This window comes from Styela clava, chromosome 3 (assembly GCF_964204865.1).
Source record: "Styela clava chromosome 3, kaStyClav1.hap1.2, whole genome shotgun sequence".
NCBI lineage: Eukaryota > Metazoa > Chordata > Ascidiacea > Stolidobranchia > Styelidae > Styela > Styela clava.
The window spans coordinates 9,782,816-9,799,230 of record NC_135252.1 but is presented as its reverse complement, the minus strand read 5'-3'; the positions used below and the strand labels follow the sequence as shown (position 1 = coordinate 9,799,230).

Sequence of the window (16,415 nt, the reverse complement as noted above, 5' to 3'; positions counted from 1 at the left end):
GTCCTAAAGTGTAAATAACATAAAATTTGCAAGGGAACAACTGTTCTGTGATCAGTTACCGTATATGGCCTACAGTGTACAGGTAAGATGCTGGCTGACTGCTAACCGGTACTGGTAGCTCAGTACGTAAGTACGATACTGGTACTGGTGCCGGTACCGGTGTCTTACCACAATGAAATTACCGTAACTTATTCTTTCACGGTCCTACCAGTGCAGTAATGCAAGCGTTGTAGCACTTGTAGCCTACTATATTTGTTTATTTTGATGAGAGTCTACTGGAAACAACATAAAATTTGAAAGGGAAGAATTGTTCTGTGATCAATTATCTGTCCTAAAGTGTAAACAACATAAAATTTGCAAGGGAACAACTGTTCTGTGATCAATTACCGTATATGGCCTACAGTGTACAGGTAAGATGCTGCCTGACTGCTAACTCAGTACCGCTTGACACGTTTTTAAAAAGTCGCTTTTCTCTTCGAATACCGGTACTGGACCAATTGCTTTGAAATTTTTAGTGGTTAAAGATAAAAATTTTTTCCAGAAAGCTATTACTTCTTTTTTCGCTATGACGTCATCAAAATTATGTGACTCTACGTGTCCATATATTTGAGCATAGCTCTCTTGTTCTTGTTGGACACGTAGTGGACATAACGATCGTTTCAATATTATGTTGTTGTTGTTCTTGTTGTTCTTGTTGTTGTTCTTGTTCTTTGACACGTTTTTAAAAAGTCGCTTTTCTCTTCGAATACTGGACCAATTGCTTTGAAATTTTCAGTGGTTGAAGATTAATTTTTTCGCTAGAAGGCTATTACTTTTGTTTATTCTTAAATTTTATATGAATCCTATGAGATATGATATTTCATACAAAATTTCGCGGTATTTATTTTTACTCATGGGAACACTGTTTTACACTTATTTCAAGCGGTTTCGCGATCGATTGTCTTGCTCAGTACTACAGCTACTGTAGGTCGGTACTGGTAAGTTGCCATACCGGTGCCGTAACGCAGTGAAATTGACTTATTCCTTCCGCGGTATTACTAATGCTGCAATGCAAGTTTTATAGCCTATCGTATGCGGAACGGAATATCAGACCTACAGGTTCGGTACCGGTACTGGTAGCTCAGTACGTAAGTACGATACTGGTGCCGGTACCGGTGTCTTACCACAATGAAATTACCGTAACTTATTCTTTCACGGTCCTACCAGTGCAGTAATGCAAGCGTTGTAGCACTTGTAGCCTACTATATTTGTTTATTTTGATGAGAGTCTACTGGAAACAACATAAAATTTGAAAGGGAAGAATTGTTCTGTGATCAATTATCTGTCCTAAAGTGTAAACAACATAAAATTTGCAAGGGAACAACTGTTCTGTGATCAATTACCGTATATGGCCTACAGTGTACAGGTAAGATGCTGCCTGACTGCTAACTCAGTACCGCTTGACACGTTTTTAAAAAGTCGCTTTTCTCTTCGAATACTGGACCAATTGCTTTGAAATTTTTAGTGGTTAAAGATAAAAATTTTCTCCAGAAGGCTATTACTTCTTTTTTCGCTATGACGTCATCAAAATTATGTGACTCTACGTGTCCATATATTTGAGCATAGCTCTCTTGTTCTTGTTCTTTGACACGTTTTTAAAAAGTCGCTTTTCTCTTCGAATACTGGACCAATTGCTTTGAAATTTTCAGTGGTTGAAGATTAATTTTTTCGCTAGAAGGCTATTACTTTTGTTTATTCTTAAATTTTATATGAATCCTATGAGATATGATATTTCATACAAAATTTCGCGGTATTTATTTTTACTCATGGGAACACTGTTTTACACTTATTTCAAGCGGTTTCGCGATCGATTGTCTTGCTCAGTACTACAGCTACTGTAGGTCGGTACTGGTAAGTTGCCATACCGGTGCCGTAACGCAGTGAAATTGACTTATTCCTTCCGCGGTATTACTAATGCTGCAATGCAAGTTTTATAGCCTATCGTATGCGGAACGGAATATCAGACCTACAGGTTCGGTACCGGTACTGGTAGCTCAGTACGTAAGTACGATACTGGTGCCGGTACCGGTGTCTTACCACAATGAAATTACCGTAACTTATTCTTTCACGGTCCTACCAGTGCAGTAATGCAAGCGTTGTAGCACTTGTAGCCTACTATATTTGTTTATTTTGATGAGAGTCTACTGGAAACAACATAAAATTTGAAAGGGAAGAATTGTTCTGTGATCAATTATCTGTCCTAAAGTGTAAATAACATAAAATTTGCAAGGGAACAACTGTTCTGTGATCAATTACCGTATATGGCCTACAGTGTACAGGTAAGATGCTGGCTGACTGCTAACCGGTACTGGTAGCTCAGTACGTAAGTACGATACTGGTACTGGTGCCGGTACCGGTGTCTTACCACAATGAAATTACCGTAACTTATTCTTTCACGGTCCTACCAGTGCAGTAATGCAAGCGTTGTAGCACTTGTAGCCTACTATATTTGTTTATTTTGATGAGAGTCTACTGGAAACAACATAAAATTTGAAAGGGAAGAATTGTTCTGTGATCAATTATCTGTCCTAAAGTGTAAACAACATAAAATTTGCAAGGGAACAACTGTTCTGTGATCAATTACCGTATATGGCCTACAGTGTACAGGTAAGATGCTGCCTGACTGCTAACTCAGTACCGCTTGACACGTTTTAAAAAAGTCGCTTTTCTCTTCGAATACTGGACCAATTGCTTTGAAATTTTTAGTGGTTAAAGATAAAAATTTTCTCCAGAAGGCTATTACTTCTTTTTTCGCTATGACGTCATCAAAATTATGTGACTCTACGTGTCCATATATTTGAGCATAGCTCTCTTGTTGTTGTTTTGTGATGCTTTTTCACGTTGATGGTGATTGATCGGTAATTCTCTCAGAGTAACGATTGAAGAATTTGCACTGGAATTTTCAGCCCTAATGAACATACTTATATAAATGATATATTTGGTATATCCTATTATGTATAAAATATTTTATTCTCGTACACATGTACAATTAATGAATCAATATTCCAACTCGCCGTATTTACTATCTTCAATATCAACGACTATAGGTATATTTAATGTTAAGTTATTCGTAAGGAAACGGAAAAACATCATCATAAATCAAATTAATGTCAAACAAACTCAACACTCAGCCAAACGGTTAGTGGTTGAACTGAATTTCCCAGGCGTAGTTAAACATAATTTATCAGCCATTTTGTTCCCAAGGATAGCTATTTTGTCAACTACACCAATGGTTTTTCAACGTTTGAGTACCTTCCCCTCATTGCAGTCGCTATAAGTTATTACAAGAGGATACAAAAAAGTTGTTAAAAATTTGAAAGAAGAGTCGATTATAAATTAATTGAACGAGCAGACACGCAAATATCAATTTTTTTTAATTCCGACTGCAAACTGATCATTGCGTCCTGAATACATATTTACACAGAATTGCTTGTCATTTCAACGGATTTTGCGAACATTGTTTTGTACTAAAGACCGTATCCCATTACCTACAGCATTGTCAACATTATCATCATCAGAAAATTTTATTCATTCGGAAAGCGAGAAAACTTAAATTGCAACTAATTTTGAAAAAAAAAATGCTTGGTCACTGGGACATTATCAGGGTTGTCCATGGGAATGGGATTCCCATGGGAGTGGGATGGGACAGCGCACATTTGTATTTCCCATGGGACATGTGGGACACGAAAACCGTACAATTTTCGGGGAAATGATACTGAAACTATTTTAGTCGATAGCGGCCGAAAGCAGGTTGGCCACCCCTGCTATAATTCAGTGAAGCGTCGCGGGCCGCATCTGGTCCACGGACCGTAGTTTGCCGACCCCTGGTCTACTTGGTCAAACGTAAATCAACATTCAGCAAGCATTATCTAAAGCAGGGCTTCCCAACGTGGTCCAGGTCGAATCCCAGGGTTCACAGTGCGATTACCGTGTGTCCACAGATAAAGTGCGAATGACTGGGCAGCACGTTGACTAAACCGCCCCACCGAGTTGTCTCAAGGTACTTAATTGAAAAGGGTAATAATAAAATAACTGAATAAACCTATTACTCGACAAATTTGATTTGGAATTGTAATCCCAAATTCATCTTTTTATTCGAGCCCAATCTCCGACTTCAAACATTAATTAGGTACTTTTCATTTCTTTTAATATCATTTTGCAATTTCACGATTGCCGCCACTTTGCTCAGCGAACTCGTTGCTACAACTTAACCAGTAACTTCACCAAAGTACATGTAACAAGTCATGTCCCCCAGCCTCATCAGATTTATTCAGACCAATGCAATAAAATGAGTATGGGAAAACACGAATATGAGTGGTGCGCAAGCAATTTAGTCTCATACTTTCCTTCAAATTGAGTGACGTCGAATGACGTGAATAATGACCCTGTAACGTTTCTATACATATATTGAGACAATTCATATCTTCCAAGATTTTTCTAGAAGAGTAAGTAAAATAGTTGCGTCCACCAGAAAAGAAACGTAACGCACGCTGTGATTTGTCACCAAAATCGTTTTTCAAAACTTTTCTAATTTAATAAGTTCGACCTCTCAACTGACAAAAAACAACATATTATAACAAATGGAATTTATTTGGAATAATTTTAATACAAATTGCACTTATAAAACTGCACTATTATTACGAGTGCAATTTCAACAAAATTAAATATGTAATTCTTCCAACTTGTTATTAAGATTTCAACTGAAATTTTAAAAACCAAGTTTTTTCTCAAAAATATTAATATCCATACTTTTGAAAACATCAAATTTATTAATACAAATTTTATGAAATGGTAGTCTTCGAGTGGGGTGTTGCGTCAACAATAGCTCGTCTGTATGATTTTGATAGTGAAGACAAAAGTTTTAAGGCCTTTACACATTATCAATGAAAGGCTCTTCGACTACATTCATTCAAAAATGCAGGTTAGAAAATTACTTTGAGAAAAGCCAGTCAGAGGATGAACTACTCCTACTTATGTAATTAAGTATAAGTTGGCACTGCTTTCAATAATTTTGAAATATATATAGTCACAGTTTTTGAATTTTATCTATATCCACCATCTTTACTCATAAGCGAGTCTCCTTCGTCGTCTCCAACTTCTTCTACAAGACCTTGTTGATCGCCTGAACCAGACGTCATGAAGGTTCGCAGGCCAGGAGTTGTTGACAAGAAGTCACGAAATGATACGCTAGGCAGCTGAAGAACGTAGTTTCCTTTTCCACTTCGTGATTTATAATAATAAAACACTACACACGCAAATCCAATTATAATCAGCACGACGAAAACCAAAATAATTGGGAGAGCAATGTTACCTGTGAAGTGAGAATATGAAAGAGTATTAGGGAATGATGTGATATAATACAAAATTTATCTAGTATTCTATGAAATTTGGCGAAGATAAAATGAAACATGTTGCTTGCATTTGATAGTGTTTTTGAGCTATTTGATGCCGAGATAAAGCCAACTCAATTTACGAAGTTAATGTAAGAATACTTACTTGCTGCGGGCTTTGGACCTATAGTTTTTCCAGAATTTCCAGATCCGTCTAAAATAAGTCATTGTATAGTTTTATTAATTATTTTCAACAATTCACAGTTAATGTACCTAAGCCAATATGAAATTTGCTGGCCTGTTTTTTCATTATAATTTATCAATGATCACATTTGGCAACAGAATCTAAGCAGGAATTGTAATCCATAAAAATATACTTTAAATAGTAAAATAGAAACACCAAAATGAATTGAAACAAGTATTGGAGCGAGTATTTATTTTCACAATAGTTTGCAGATGATAACATAACGGATATACAAGTATGCGTATTTCTAGATTAATACAATCATATCTAAAACCGGATTGATATAGTGATATCTTTAGTCACGTTCGCTGTTTCCTGCAGAATTATATTTTTATTGTTGGCAATTGGTACATTGTATACCGAGTGACACAATAATATTTCAATTTTCAAATCCAGGTAATTCAATGAAATCTGATTATATAAAGAAGTTTGTACGTCTTTTGCAATATACAGATATCCAAATGCAACACCGTTAATAACATTTCACGTCGGGATTGTAGCACGATCCCTAATTGCTACATGCAGAAGTTTTCTCACCTAACATTTTTGGTATCTTACAAACTGAAATTCCAATTTTGTTACATGTCGTATCGTACCATTTGCCATTCGACACAGATAATTCGGTGCAAACCTCCTGCAAAATATAAGTAAAGCACTCGTGAATAGAGAACTAACTGTATGCAAGATACAATTAATATAAACTAATTCCAAATTAACAAACGAAAATTTTAATCCACTGCTCTACTTCAAAATTGGACTAATCTAAAACAAAAACTAATAAATCATAACGGATTAGACATATTTCTTACTTTAAACAGTCCACCACTTTTTGTAGGTTCTTTTTCCTGCCAGTTTAGATAAGACAGAGCTGAATTGTCTGTCCACGAGTAACTGTCATCATCCAGCGATCTGTACAATCCTATCCAACTAGTAAAAGAAAATAACAATATTGATGCGACTTCAATAAATTTGCAAATTTGTTCGGAGAAATCATAAAAAAGTTTGAATCACGAAATGATGTGTTTAATTGCAATTGTAAATAAAAGAACACTGTGATTACACCTTTAAATATACAAATTAGGAAAAAAATGATGAATCCACATACACATTGCGCCGAATGAATGAAGATGATCTCGTGTTGGCTGACTGACGCATAATAAAATTGGATTCATCTTCCGAATGTATGCTCTGGATTAACCAATCATGCCAAGAATCACAAAGACTTTGGAAATGAATGCATAGAATGAATGATCTACTATTGAATTATAAATTTGCCTTGCTTATCGCCGGTGGTACTAAAATTTTGTTTGTGAAATTTTTCAGAGGAAAAAGGTGTAGTTAAAACTAGCAATTGCTAGATTTACCCACTAATGAATGAAATAACGCGATCGCACGCAATACAGCAGACGGAAATGAACTCAGACATAGTTGCAACGCACAATGTTGTTCATAACTTCTAATGGTATCGATGCATTATTTTCACCATTTGCATCCGGACATTACACACACGGTCATATGCACAGGCAAACATTTGAACTGGCAAGCATTTCCACCCACATATTCACATGGGCATATAGATTATACCCGCGGACATTCTTATCCAGCCATATGCACTCACGTAGGACTACATTTGCACACTTAGGCGTATGCATCCAAACATATTTGCACCCAGTGCATTTGTATCAATCGTCATATGCAACCCCGTACATTTGCACCCACAGTAATATACAACTCAGTACATTTGATCTCACAGTCATATGCACGTGCGAAATTTGCCTTCAGTACAGAGGAACAGAGGTAACCCTAACCTGGTACGTATGCTACGAAATTACCACCATTTGCACCCATAGTCACATATATTTCCTACCCCGTACATTTTCACTAAAAGTCAAGTCATATGCAGCCACAGTCACATGGGTCACTTAACATTGGCATCCTTGGACTTTTGCAACCCAGTATATTAGCACCAGCTGACATTTGTATCCGGATCATTTGCACTCACAATCATATACACCCCTATTCATTTGCACCCATAAATGAATGACTTTGACCTGTGCAAACGTTTGTGGATGCATTGTCCATGGATGCAATGTGTATGTGGGTGCAAACTTATGGGAAAGCAATCGTCAGTAGGTGTAAAATTATGCAGGTACAAAAGTGAATGTGTGCAATCTGTATGCACGTGCAAATGTCCTGGGTTCCGTTAAGTGGTGAAAATGTACATGGGTACAGAGGTAACCTAAACGAGAGAATTGAGATTAAGCACTTCTGCACCACATTGCAATGTAACTATATCATCTGTTCAATTGATGTTAATGTAGAATTTTAATTAGCACGTTCGTTGGCTTTTGTATGAATGACTTATTATTATACATAATCTTTCGGAACAATAAAGTGACAAAGTTCTCATTTTGCTACACAAACAGACGGGGTTTTATTAGTTATTGTGTGGCCACATTTGTGCTGCTTTTATTTGTAGCCAAGGTTAATCTACTTTTGAGGAACCGATACTTCGAATCATAAATCAGATTTGATGTTACCTTGTTCAAGTGCAAAGTTTCTTCTTTGACAAATGAGGCGAAGTTTGGCACGCACTTATAGACCTTTTTCTATCGGTATTTCTCTCGTTTAAAAATTAGATTTCTTAGACTTGTGCTTTGCTTGTTTCTTTTATTTGTACTGAGAGCTTTTGTTGCAATACAGGGTTAATTTAAAGCAAGTACAGTACAATGACGTAGACAAGAATTTCTGATTGCCAAGTTAGACTGTAACAGCTGGAGTTTTTCAATGGGTTTCAAGAGGGTTTTAAAAAGGCTTTAACCAAACTAAAATTGCTATGTATAATAAAGAATATGTTATTTTACATTTCCAAAAAGGAGGCTCGGACCATGTGTGCTGACCCACTGACTACCACAGCATTAAAGATTTTAGAACAAAGGTATTTTTTGGTCGAATAAGAAGCACACCACCTTAAATGTCTATGATCAAATACATTTAGAATTGTACCATCGGCAGCTTTTGGGAGCCCCAGTGATAGGGACAGATGTTTAGAAAGCACTCCACAGCTTTCCAAACCAGACTCAATAAATCCCGTACCATACCATATTTAACCCAGAAAATTCTTTCTCTCGTGGCTCACATAGGGCTTGGTGGTTTATTCATGATGTTTGCAACGCTCTGCGTAAAGGCTTATTCTATCATTATTTCTCTCTTTCAAATTAGCAATGAGCAATTCTGTTGAATATATTTCCAGAAATAGTCTTGAAGGTCTAAAAAACGTTTCAACCTACAAAAAATTGGTATGTAAGATAGGGAATATTTTTTTATATTTTAAAAAGGGTGGGTCCAACGCTTAACCCGCCCTTTTTTCTACGCCCCTAGTACAGTATACCTGCCGAAAGCCCGTTAAACCGTGTCATTGAAAATATGTTTAGCAAAGTCATATAGCCTATACTTGGTATTAGTTAAAGCTAAGCTTGGTTGACATGGGACAGTCGAGATTTTTCCAAAAATATTCTTCTTTGTGCGGGTGTGTTGGCTCGCTGACTATGACGGCATCCAAGACATTTAAGCGAAGGTATTTTGTTTGTCGAACAAGAACAGACCGCGGATAAAACCATGAGCAGCAGATCACTAATTCGGCCTGAAAGGTCTATGATCAAAAACATAAGGAATTGCTAGTGACCGTACATTTGAACCCACGTACATTTGAACCTATGTGTATATCCGCGGGTTGAGGTTATATGCGGGTGCTAAAACCCAAGGGTTAGGGTTAGTATGGGTTCAAATATCCATACAACAAAAATTTTTCCATAGGTGCAATAGTATGCAGGTGCAATTGTCGTGGGTACAAATGTACGTGGGTTCAAATGCAATGGAACCGGAATTGCCACCATCGTCTGCTTTGAGAGGTCTGGTGATCAAGGACAGATATTTACAAATCATGACAGGGCTTGCCAAACCAGACTCAAACCAGACTCCGGCCGCCATTTTCGATATTGCGCGATCCCAGTAGTTTAGTACGTTTGGGATGTATTCCTCTTAAATTCATTTTTCAAAGCCAGAGTAAAAAAACAATGTTTTTTTTTAAATTCTAATTTTGCTTCAACCTCTGACAGACTCTGGTGTTTGTAACAGTCGAATAAAGAATATTGATTCAATATGCAAAAGTACCTAATGAATTATGATTGAAAGAGCCTTCAATCTGTATTTTTGTTCACTTTGCGGAACGTTTTCAACAATCAGTCATTTACTGATGTTTCCAAGCTTGTTACAAACAAAACTAATGTGAACTATATTCAAACAAGTCAATTATCTCTCTCTCGTGGCGCATGTAAAATGGGGTTGGTGGTTTGTTCATGTCAGTGCGTTACATAAGTTTTTGAACGAGCGAAAACTTTCTTTATTAATTTGCAAACTCAAAGAAATCTTTGTTAGATCTAAAACGTTTCTAACAACCAATCATTTACGGATGCTTTTATGCTTGTTTCAAACAAAACTACTGTAAAACATATTCTAACAAGTCAATTCTTTCTCTCGAGACGCACGTAAAAGGGGGTTGGTGGTTTATTCATGTTTGTGCGTTACATAAATTTTTTGGAACGAGAGAAAACCTTTTTTCTATTTTGCTAACTCGGAGGAAACTCTTCTAGATCTATATATGGTCATCTTATTTACTAAAAATGGCACAAAACGCAAAGCAAATAGTTGGCGGAAGCGCTTTTTTAACCCAAATTTCTTAGGGCTGCTTACGAGGCGCTGTAAGTCCGCCCTTTCGGATGTATTGAATTATTGAAATCCTCTGGTAGATGCACGTTATTGGGTACTCCAGAAGTATGTGAACCAAGATGGCGGACACCGGAACGTAGTGTGTGTACGAAGTTAGGGTTAGGGCATAATTTCAGATACAAATACTACGGGTGTCATTTGGCTAGTCCCCGAACTCAAAATATAACTAAAATAATGAAAATTGGATTAAAATTATGGCCTATCCCTAACCTGGTACACATACTACGTTCCGGTGTCCGGCATCTTAGTTCAAATACGTCGAGAGTTCCCGTTATTGTATACACAGTAGCAATTTTGTATGCAGAAAGTTTATTTAATTTTGTCTAAATGTGATATGGTCAGATAATAGCACATGTTCTTCTCCTCTTTTTTAGCAGGGAGTTTTAGGAAATACTCGTACTAAATTGTTTAGTTCACAAAAGCAATTGGAAATACGCATCTCTTCAATTGCCTGGTTTAGACGAGCAAATCGCAGAATGGGCCATCTGTTTTCCAGTAAGTTCTTGTTTTAGGCTTGAGATATTTTAATCTACTTCTAATATTTGTATTTTATAATGTACAAAAAAGCCATCATTCAACCACCATAGCCAAGAATGTATAAGAATACGCCATTGATATAAAAGAATTGAGCATTAAAAAACAAATAAAAATATTTATTCTGCTCTGGGTATACAGTAGTTACTGAAAATTACTCATTTTCAAATGCAAATACATACTAATATACCCCGATTCACGAAGATCGACGGTTTAAATTTTAAATATTCAAAGCCCAGTATCTCAAGTTATATAATATGGAAATATATGGATTTCTTCGCTGAATCCAACAGTAGTCATAAGTATTCTGATGTAAAACCTACTTCATTACATGATGAAAAATAAACAATTTTCACAGAGCAAATGGCGGAAGACCTCTACAGACACAAAAAAATATGATGAAGCTCAAGATAGAAAGAGAAAAAGCAAAGTTTTTCAGAATGGGAATGTCGCGAAAGAGTAGAAAAATTAATGAAACAAGAACCTCAAAACAAACACTTGCAAAAACTGAAGACCTGATTGCCCTTTCCAAAACTATTAAAATTGGAGGACGAAATATTAGGAGTAAACATTGTAATTATTTTCTAAACATTGAAACTACTTGCAGGATTGTTAAATGTGCTCGACTTATCAAACTCCATAAGTCTAGAATCCAATTTCAAAACTGCCTCCTGAGTAACTTTGTATATACGGTATACTTTTTAGTCCAGTACCCACTGCGGTAATGAAATATTTTTTAAAGTCGAAAAATATACAATGTTTTCTCTAAAGTTGTGGACGTACCTAATTTCGTTTTATTTACCCGCAGACTGTTTATATTGATGTATAAACAGCCTGTTAAAACATGTTAAAATGTATTTTTTATATGAAGTGCTCAACGTTTTTAACATCCTGTTATTTACAAAGGTTTACTGCTTTCAAATCTAACATGTTTACACGCATATTTAAGAGGGGGGTTGGTGATGAATCTAAGGTTTAAATTTAAATCGGTAATGTTGCATCCGCATGTCAGATAAAAAAAAACGTTTTCTGAACGTTTTGTGGAATTTCATATGTTTTCACTTTAAAAATTAACTTTTGAGAAAAACACCAAAAGATTTCAAAATGACAAAAACCATTTTTAAATGTTAGCGGGTACGCCTTAAGTCGGAATATTTTTTGCCCAAATTTGTTACCTCGCGGCTGCTTACGAGATGCTATTACACCTGTCCTCTCGAATATATAAAAAAATCTGCAAAATCTTCTTGTAGATGTACGTTTTTGTATGCACGATAGAAATCCGAAAGTTGATTTATGTCAAATTATTTTTAACGTGATCATCAAATATTAGCATTGTTGATGTTATCTTTTTTTCGCAGAGATTCTTAGGAAATAACTAAATTGTTTAGTTAACACCAGATTTTGAAGACACTCAGTTGTTCAATAAACTGGATTTAACCGAGTAATACTCATTATGGGATTTATATTTTCCAGTAAGTTTTTGTTTTAAGCTGGATTTTTTTTTATAATTCGAATATTTCAAGATATAAAAAGTAGTCATCATTTAGCCACTATAATTACCAAAGAAAATGCAAGTAATATATCTGAATTAAGTAATAAAAATTGAATCCAAATATTTATTCATTTCTTGGTATCTAAAAGTTACTGACAATCACTCATTGTAAAATGAAAATCCGTACTAATATACTGTACCTCAATTCACAGAGAAATACCATTTATATTATCAAAACACAGTATCTTAAGTTATATGTTTTGAATGCATGTGCAATTTTTACTGAACATGACAGCAGTTATAATATTCTGATACGCTACAAATTGTTCCAAATATCAAAAATACCATAAACGCTAATAAACACTTTTTGCAGAGGATATGGCCGAAGACCGCTACCGACACGAACGGGAAATGAGGAGATTTAAAAACGAATATGAAATAGCAGTATCAAAGCAAAAGAATGAGTTGTCGGAAGCACAAATTCGAGAAAGAATAGCAAGGGAGAAACAAGAAATGCAGTACCGACACGAGAAAGAAATGCTCGACATGCAAACAAAAAGCATCATTAGAATTATTGGCATTTGGTCAGTTTTTTTTTTATTACTTTTTGTAGTTGCTTCTAATCAAAAACAGCTTCTGAAGTATATGCCGAAAAAATAACAAACGCCCATATAAATATATCTATGAACAAACTCTAATAATATAACTCATTATAATGTTGTCTCATCGTCATAATATTTATTGGCGGTTGATTTTTTTATAAATCTTACAAATAATTTCCAGTTATTAACAAAATTAGCAGCATGTTTTCGTTTTCATGTAATTCTCATGTGTAACCTTGTTTGGAGTGAAATCGTTTCAAATGTGGCACAAATATGGAAAATAGCTTTGGTTGATTTATTTAGAATATTTCGCCTTGGTATGTATTCTGCCATTAACTAATATAACACGTTTTTATATCAGCCATCAAAAAGGACTGAATCCGTTTGAAAATACTGCAGGCACAATGGCCATGTGGTTGAATATCGGCGGCGGAAGAGCAATCGGCGGTAACTCATCGAAACATTTAGCTTTAGGATATAAGTAGCACAATATGCACCGTTCAAAAATATTGCTAAAGGTTTCAGCAGTGAATACTCTTTTACTCCGATGTTTTTGCTTGCTACTTTTCGAACAATTCTGAAACATTCATTCAGTAAAAAACACTTTTTTTTCTCTAGCTAGTCGGCAATTTTGAGTATATATGAATAAATATAATCGAGTAAATCAAATCTACATTATTCTTGATATACATTCGAGCAAGGCCAAACACATACTATGTGACTTTGCGGGTTCCGAGCAGGTTGAGAGGTATGCATTTTGCTGTATAGAGAACTCTGGACTTAACATTCCTGAAAATGCTTTGCCGTAAAACAGAAATCAATCAGCATACTTGTAAGTCATTCGCAAATAGTGCAATTGAATTTCCTGCGTTCATTTTAGTTTCACAGTCGTGGGGGCTCGTTAAGTCATTTTATAAGTATTCTTATCTAGATTCCACACCGCGTGCTCGCAGTTCAGGCAATTGCGTGGTAATACGCTTGAACGTAGTTTCGGTTCCTCGGCAGTTTTTTCGGTTCCTCAATTTGGATTTAGATACTGTAAACAAGTTTGAACTTGGGGTAGACGTCAAAATAGAGTATACATCACCGTAGTCAATATGGCATTTGAAAATTATTTGGGAATATTGGGGCTTTCTGTCTAAAAGTGAAACTCTCATGTTGTTTTTGTTTTCAACGAACGAAAGCTCGTCACGCTCGGGTTGAATGTCGAGTAGTTCAAAACAAAATGGCGAATGTCAAAGTATACAAAAAATTAGGTAGTCTTGATATGGTATCTAGACATATTGTGAAGTAAAATATTCGCCAATATATTTCAATAAACAGTTACACAAATTTAAAATCAAAATTATATTTTTACTTATTTTCTCAAAGCAAGTTTTGTTCTTTTTAGATTAGGGCCTTGGATGTGTATTGTTCATTATCATCAATAAATATTCAGATTTTGATCTACTTTCTTAGTTTCACGCTTTGTTGTTTTGTTACTCAGTACGCAGACCATTTCGATTAGATTCAACCAATCGTTTTAAATGTAGACGTAAAAAGCACCGTTTTAAATTGATTGCAATTATTCCATTTAGTCCGTCCAATTTTCGCAAGAGAGTGGCCAAATATCAAATTACTAAACTATTTCGATACTTGGGCGAAAATCCTTCAGAATCGTAAAGGTAAAAGTTATTTCCCATCTTCATGAATACCTGAGGCAACTTTATTGTTGTTTTGTGATGCTTTTTCACGTTGACGGTGATTGATCGGTAATTCTCTCAGAGTAACGATTAAAGAATTTGCACTGGAATTTTCAGCCCTAATGAACATACTTATATAAATGATATATTTGGTATATCCTATTATGTATAAAATATTTTGTTCTCGTACACATGTTCAATTAATGAATCAATATTCCAACTCGCCGTATTTACTATTTTCAATATCAACGACTATAGGTATATTTAATGTTAAGTTATTCGTAAGGAAACGGAAAAACATCATCATAAATCAAATTAATGTCAAACAAACTCAACACTCAGCCAAACGGTTAGTGGTTGAACTGAATTTCCCAGGCGTAGTTAAACATAATTTATCAGCCATTTTGTTCCCAAGGATAGCTATTTTGTCAACTACACCAATGGTTTTTCAACGTTTGAGTACCTTCCCCTCATTGCAGCCGCTATAAGTTATTACAAGAGGATACAAAAAAGTTGTTAAAAATCTGAAAGAAGAGTCGATTATAAATTAATTGAAAGAGCAGACATGCAAATATCAATTTTTTTTAATTCCGACTGCAAACTGATCATTGCGTCCTGAATACATATTTACACAGAATTGCTTGACATTTCAACGGATTTTGCGAACATTGTTTTGTACTAAAGACCATTACCTACAGCATTGTCAACATTATCATCATCAGAAAATTTTATTCATTCGGAAAGCGAGAAAACTTAAATTGCAACTAATTTTGAAAAAAAAATGCTTGGTCACTGGGACATTATCAGGGTTGTCCATGGGAATGGGATTCCCATGGGAGTGGGATGGGACAGCGCACATTTGTATTTCCCATGGGACACGTGGGACACGAAAATCGTACAATTTTCGGGGAAATGATGCTGAAACTATTTTAGTCGATAGCGGCCGAAAGCAGGTTGGCCACCCCTGCTATAATTCAGTGAAGCGTCGCGGGCCGCATCTGGTCCACGGACCGTAGTTTGCCGACCCCTGGTCTACTTGGTCAAACGTAAATCAACATTCAGCAAGCATTATCTAAAGCAGGGCTTCTCAACGTGGTCCAGGTCGAACCCCAGGGTTTACAGTGCGATTACCGTGTGTCCACAGATAAAGTGCGAATGACTGGGCAGCACGTTGACTAAACCGCCCCACCGAGTTGTCTCAAGGTACTTAATTGAAAAGGGTAATAATAAAATAACTGAATAAACCTATTACTCGACAAATTTGATTTGGAATTGTAATCCCAAATTCATCTTTTTATTCGAGCCCAATCTCCGACTTCAAACATTAATTAGGTACTTTTCATTTCTTTTAATATCATTTTGCAATTTCACGATTGCCACCACTTTGCTCAGCGAACTCGTTGCTACACCTTTACCAGTTACTTCACCAAAGTACATGTAACAAGTCATGTCCCCCAGCCTCATCAGATTTATTCAGACCAATGCAATAAAATGAATATGGGAAAACACGAATATGAGTGGTGCCCATGCAATTTAGTCTCATACTTTCCTTCAAATTGAGTGACGTCGATTGACGTGAATAATGACCCTGTAACGTTTCTATACATATATTGAGAAAATTCATATCCTCCAAGAATTTTCTAGAAGAGTAAGTAAAATAGTTGCGTCCACCAGAAAAGAAACGTAACGCACGCTGTGATTTGT

The 16,415-nt window shown here is 35.7% G+C and overlaps 2 protein-coding genes across 2 annotated transcripts; one reads left to right on the top strand and one right to left on the bottom strand.

Moving 5' to 3' along the window:
* Window positions 1-4,286: 4,286 nt before the first annotated feature.
* On the bottom strand, window positions 4,287-6,795 carry LOC144420986 (uncharacterized). The gene is made up of 5 exons (XM_078110962.1): window positions 6,719-6,795; window positions 6,423-6,540; window positions 6,151-6,247; window positions 5,536-5,583; window positions 4,287-5,350 (listed from the first exon to the last, which is right to left on the bottom strand). Exons 1-5 carry the CDS (start codon window positions 6,766-6,768, stop codon window positions 5,082-5,084), a joined length of 582 nt encoding a protein of 193 aa, XP_077967088.1. The 5' UTR covers window positions 6,769-6,795; the 3' UTR covers window positions 4,287-5,081.
* Window positions 6,796-10,770: 3,975 nt separating this feature from the next.
* On the top strand, window positions 10,771-13,712 carry LOC120342767 (uncharacterized). Its single transcript, XM_039411731.2, has 4 exons — window positions 10,771-10,896; window positions 11,294-12,407; window positions 12,801-13,011; window positions 13,391-13,712. The coding sequence occupies exons 2-4, from the start codon at window positions 12,389-12,391 to the stop codon at window positions 13,512-13,514; spliced, it is 354 nt and encodes a 117-aa protein (XP_039267665.2). The 5' UTR covers window positions 10,771-10,896; window positions 11,294-12,388; the 3' UTR covers window positions 13,515-13,712.
* Window positions 13,713-16,415: the final 2,703 nt, after the last annotated feature.

Bases quoted from the DNA above. Each gene is read 5' to 3' on its own strand.
- LOC144420986 (XM_078110962.1), bottom strand. From the start codon at position 6,768: ATGCGTCAGTCAGCCAACACGAGATCATCTTCATTCATTCGGCGCAAT. The intron at 6,248-6,422 runs GTAAGAAATATG...TATATTTTGCAG, and splicing joins AAAGTGGTGGACTGTTTAAA to GAGGTTTGCACCGAATTATC. The intron at 5,584-6,150 runs GTGAGAAAACTT...GACTTATTTTAG, and splicing joins TAAGATACCAAAAATGTTAG to ACGGATCTGGAAATTCTGGA.
- LOC120342767 (XM_039411731.2), top strand. The intron at 13,012-13,390 runs GTCAGTTTTTTT...TTTTTATATCAG, and splicing joins ATTAGAATTATTGGCATTTG to CCATCAAAAAGGACTGAATC.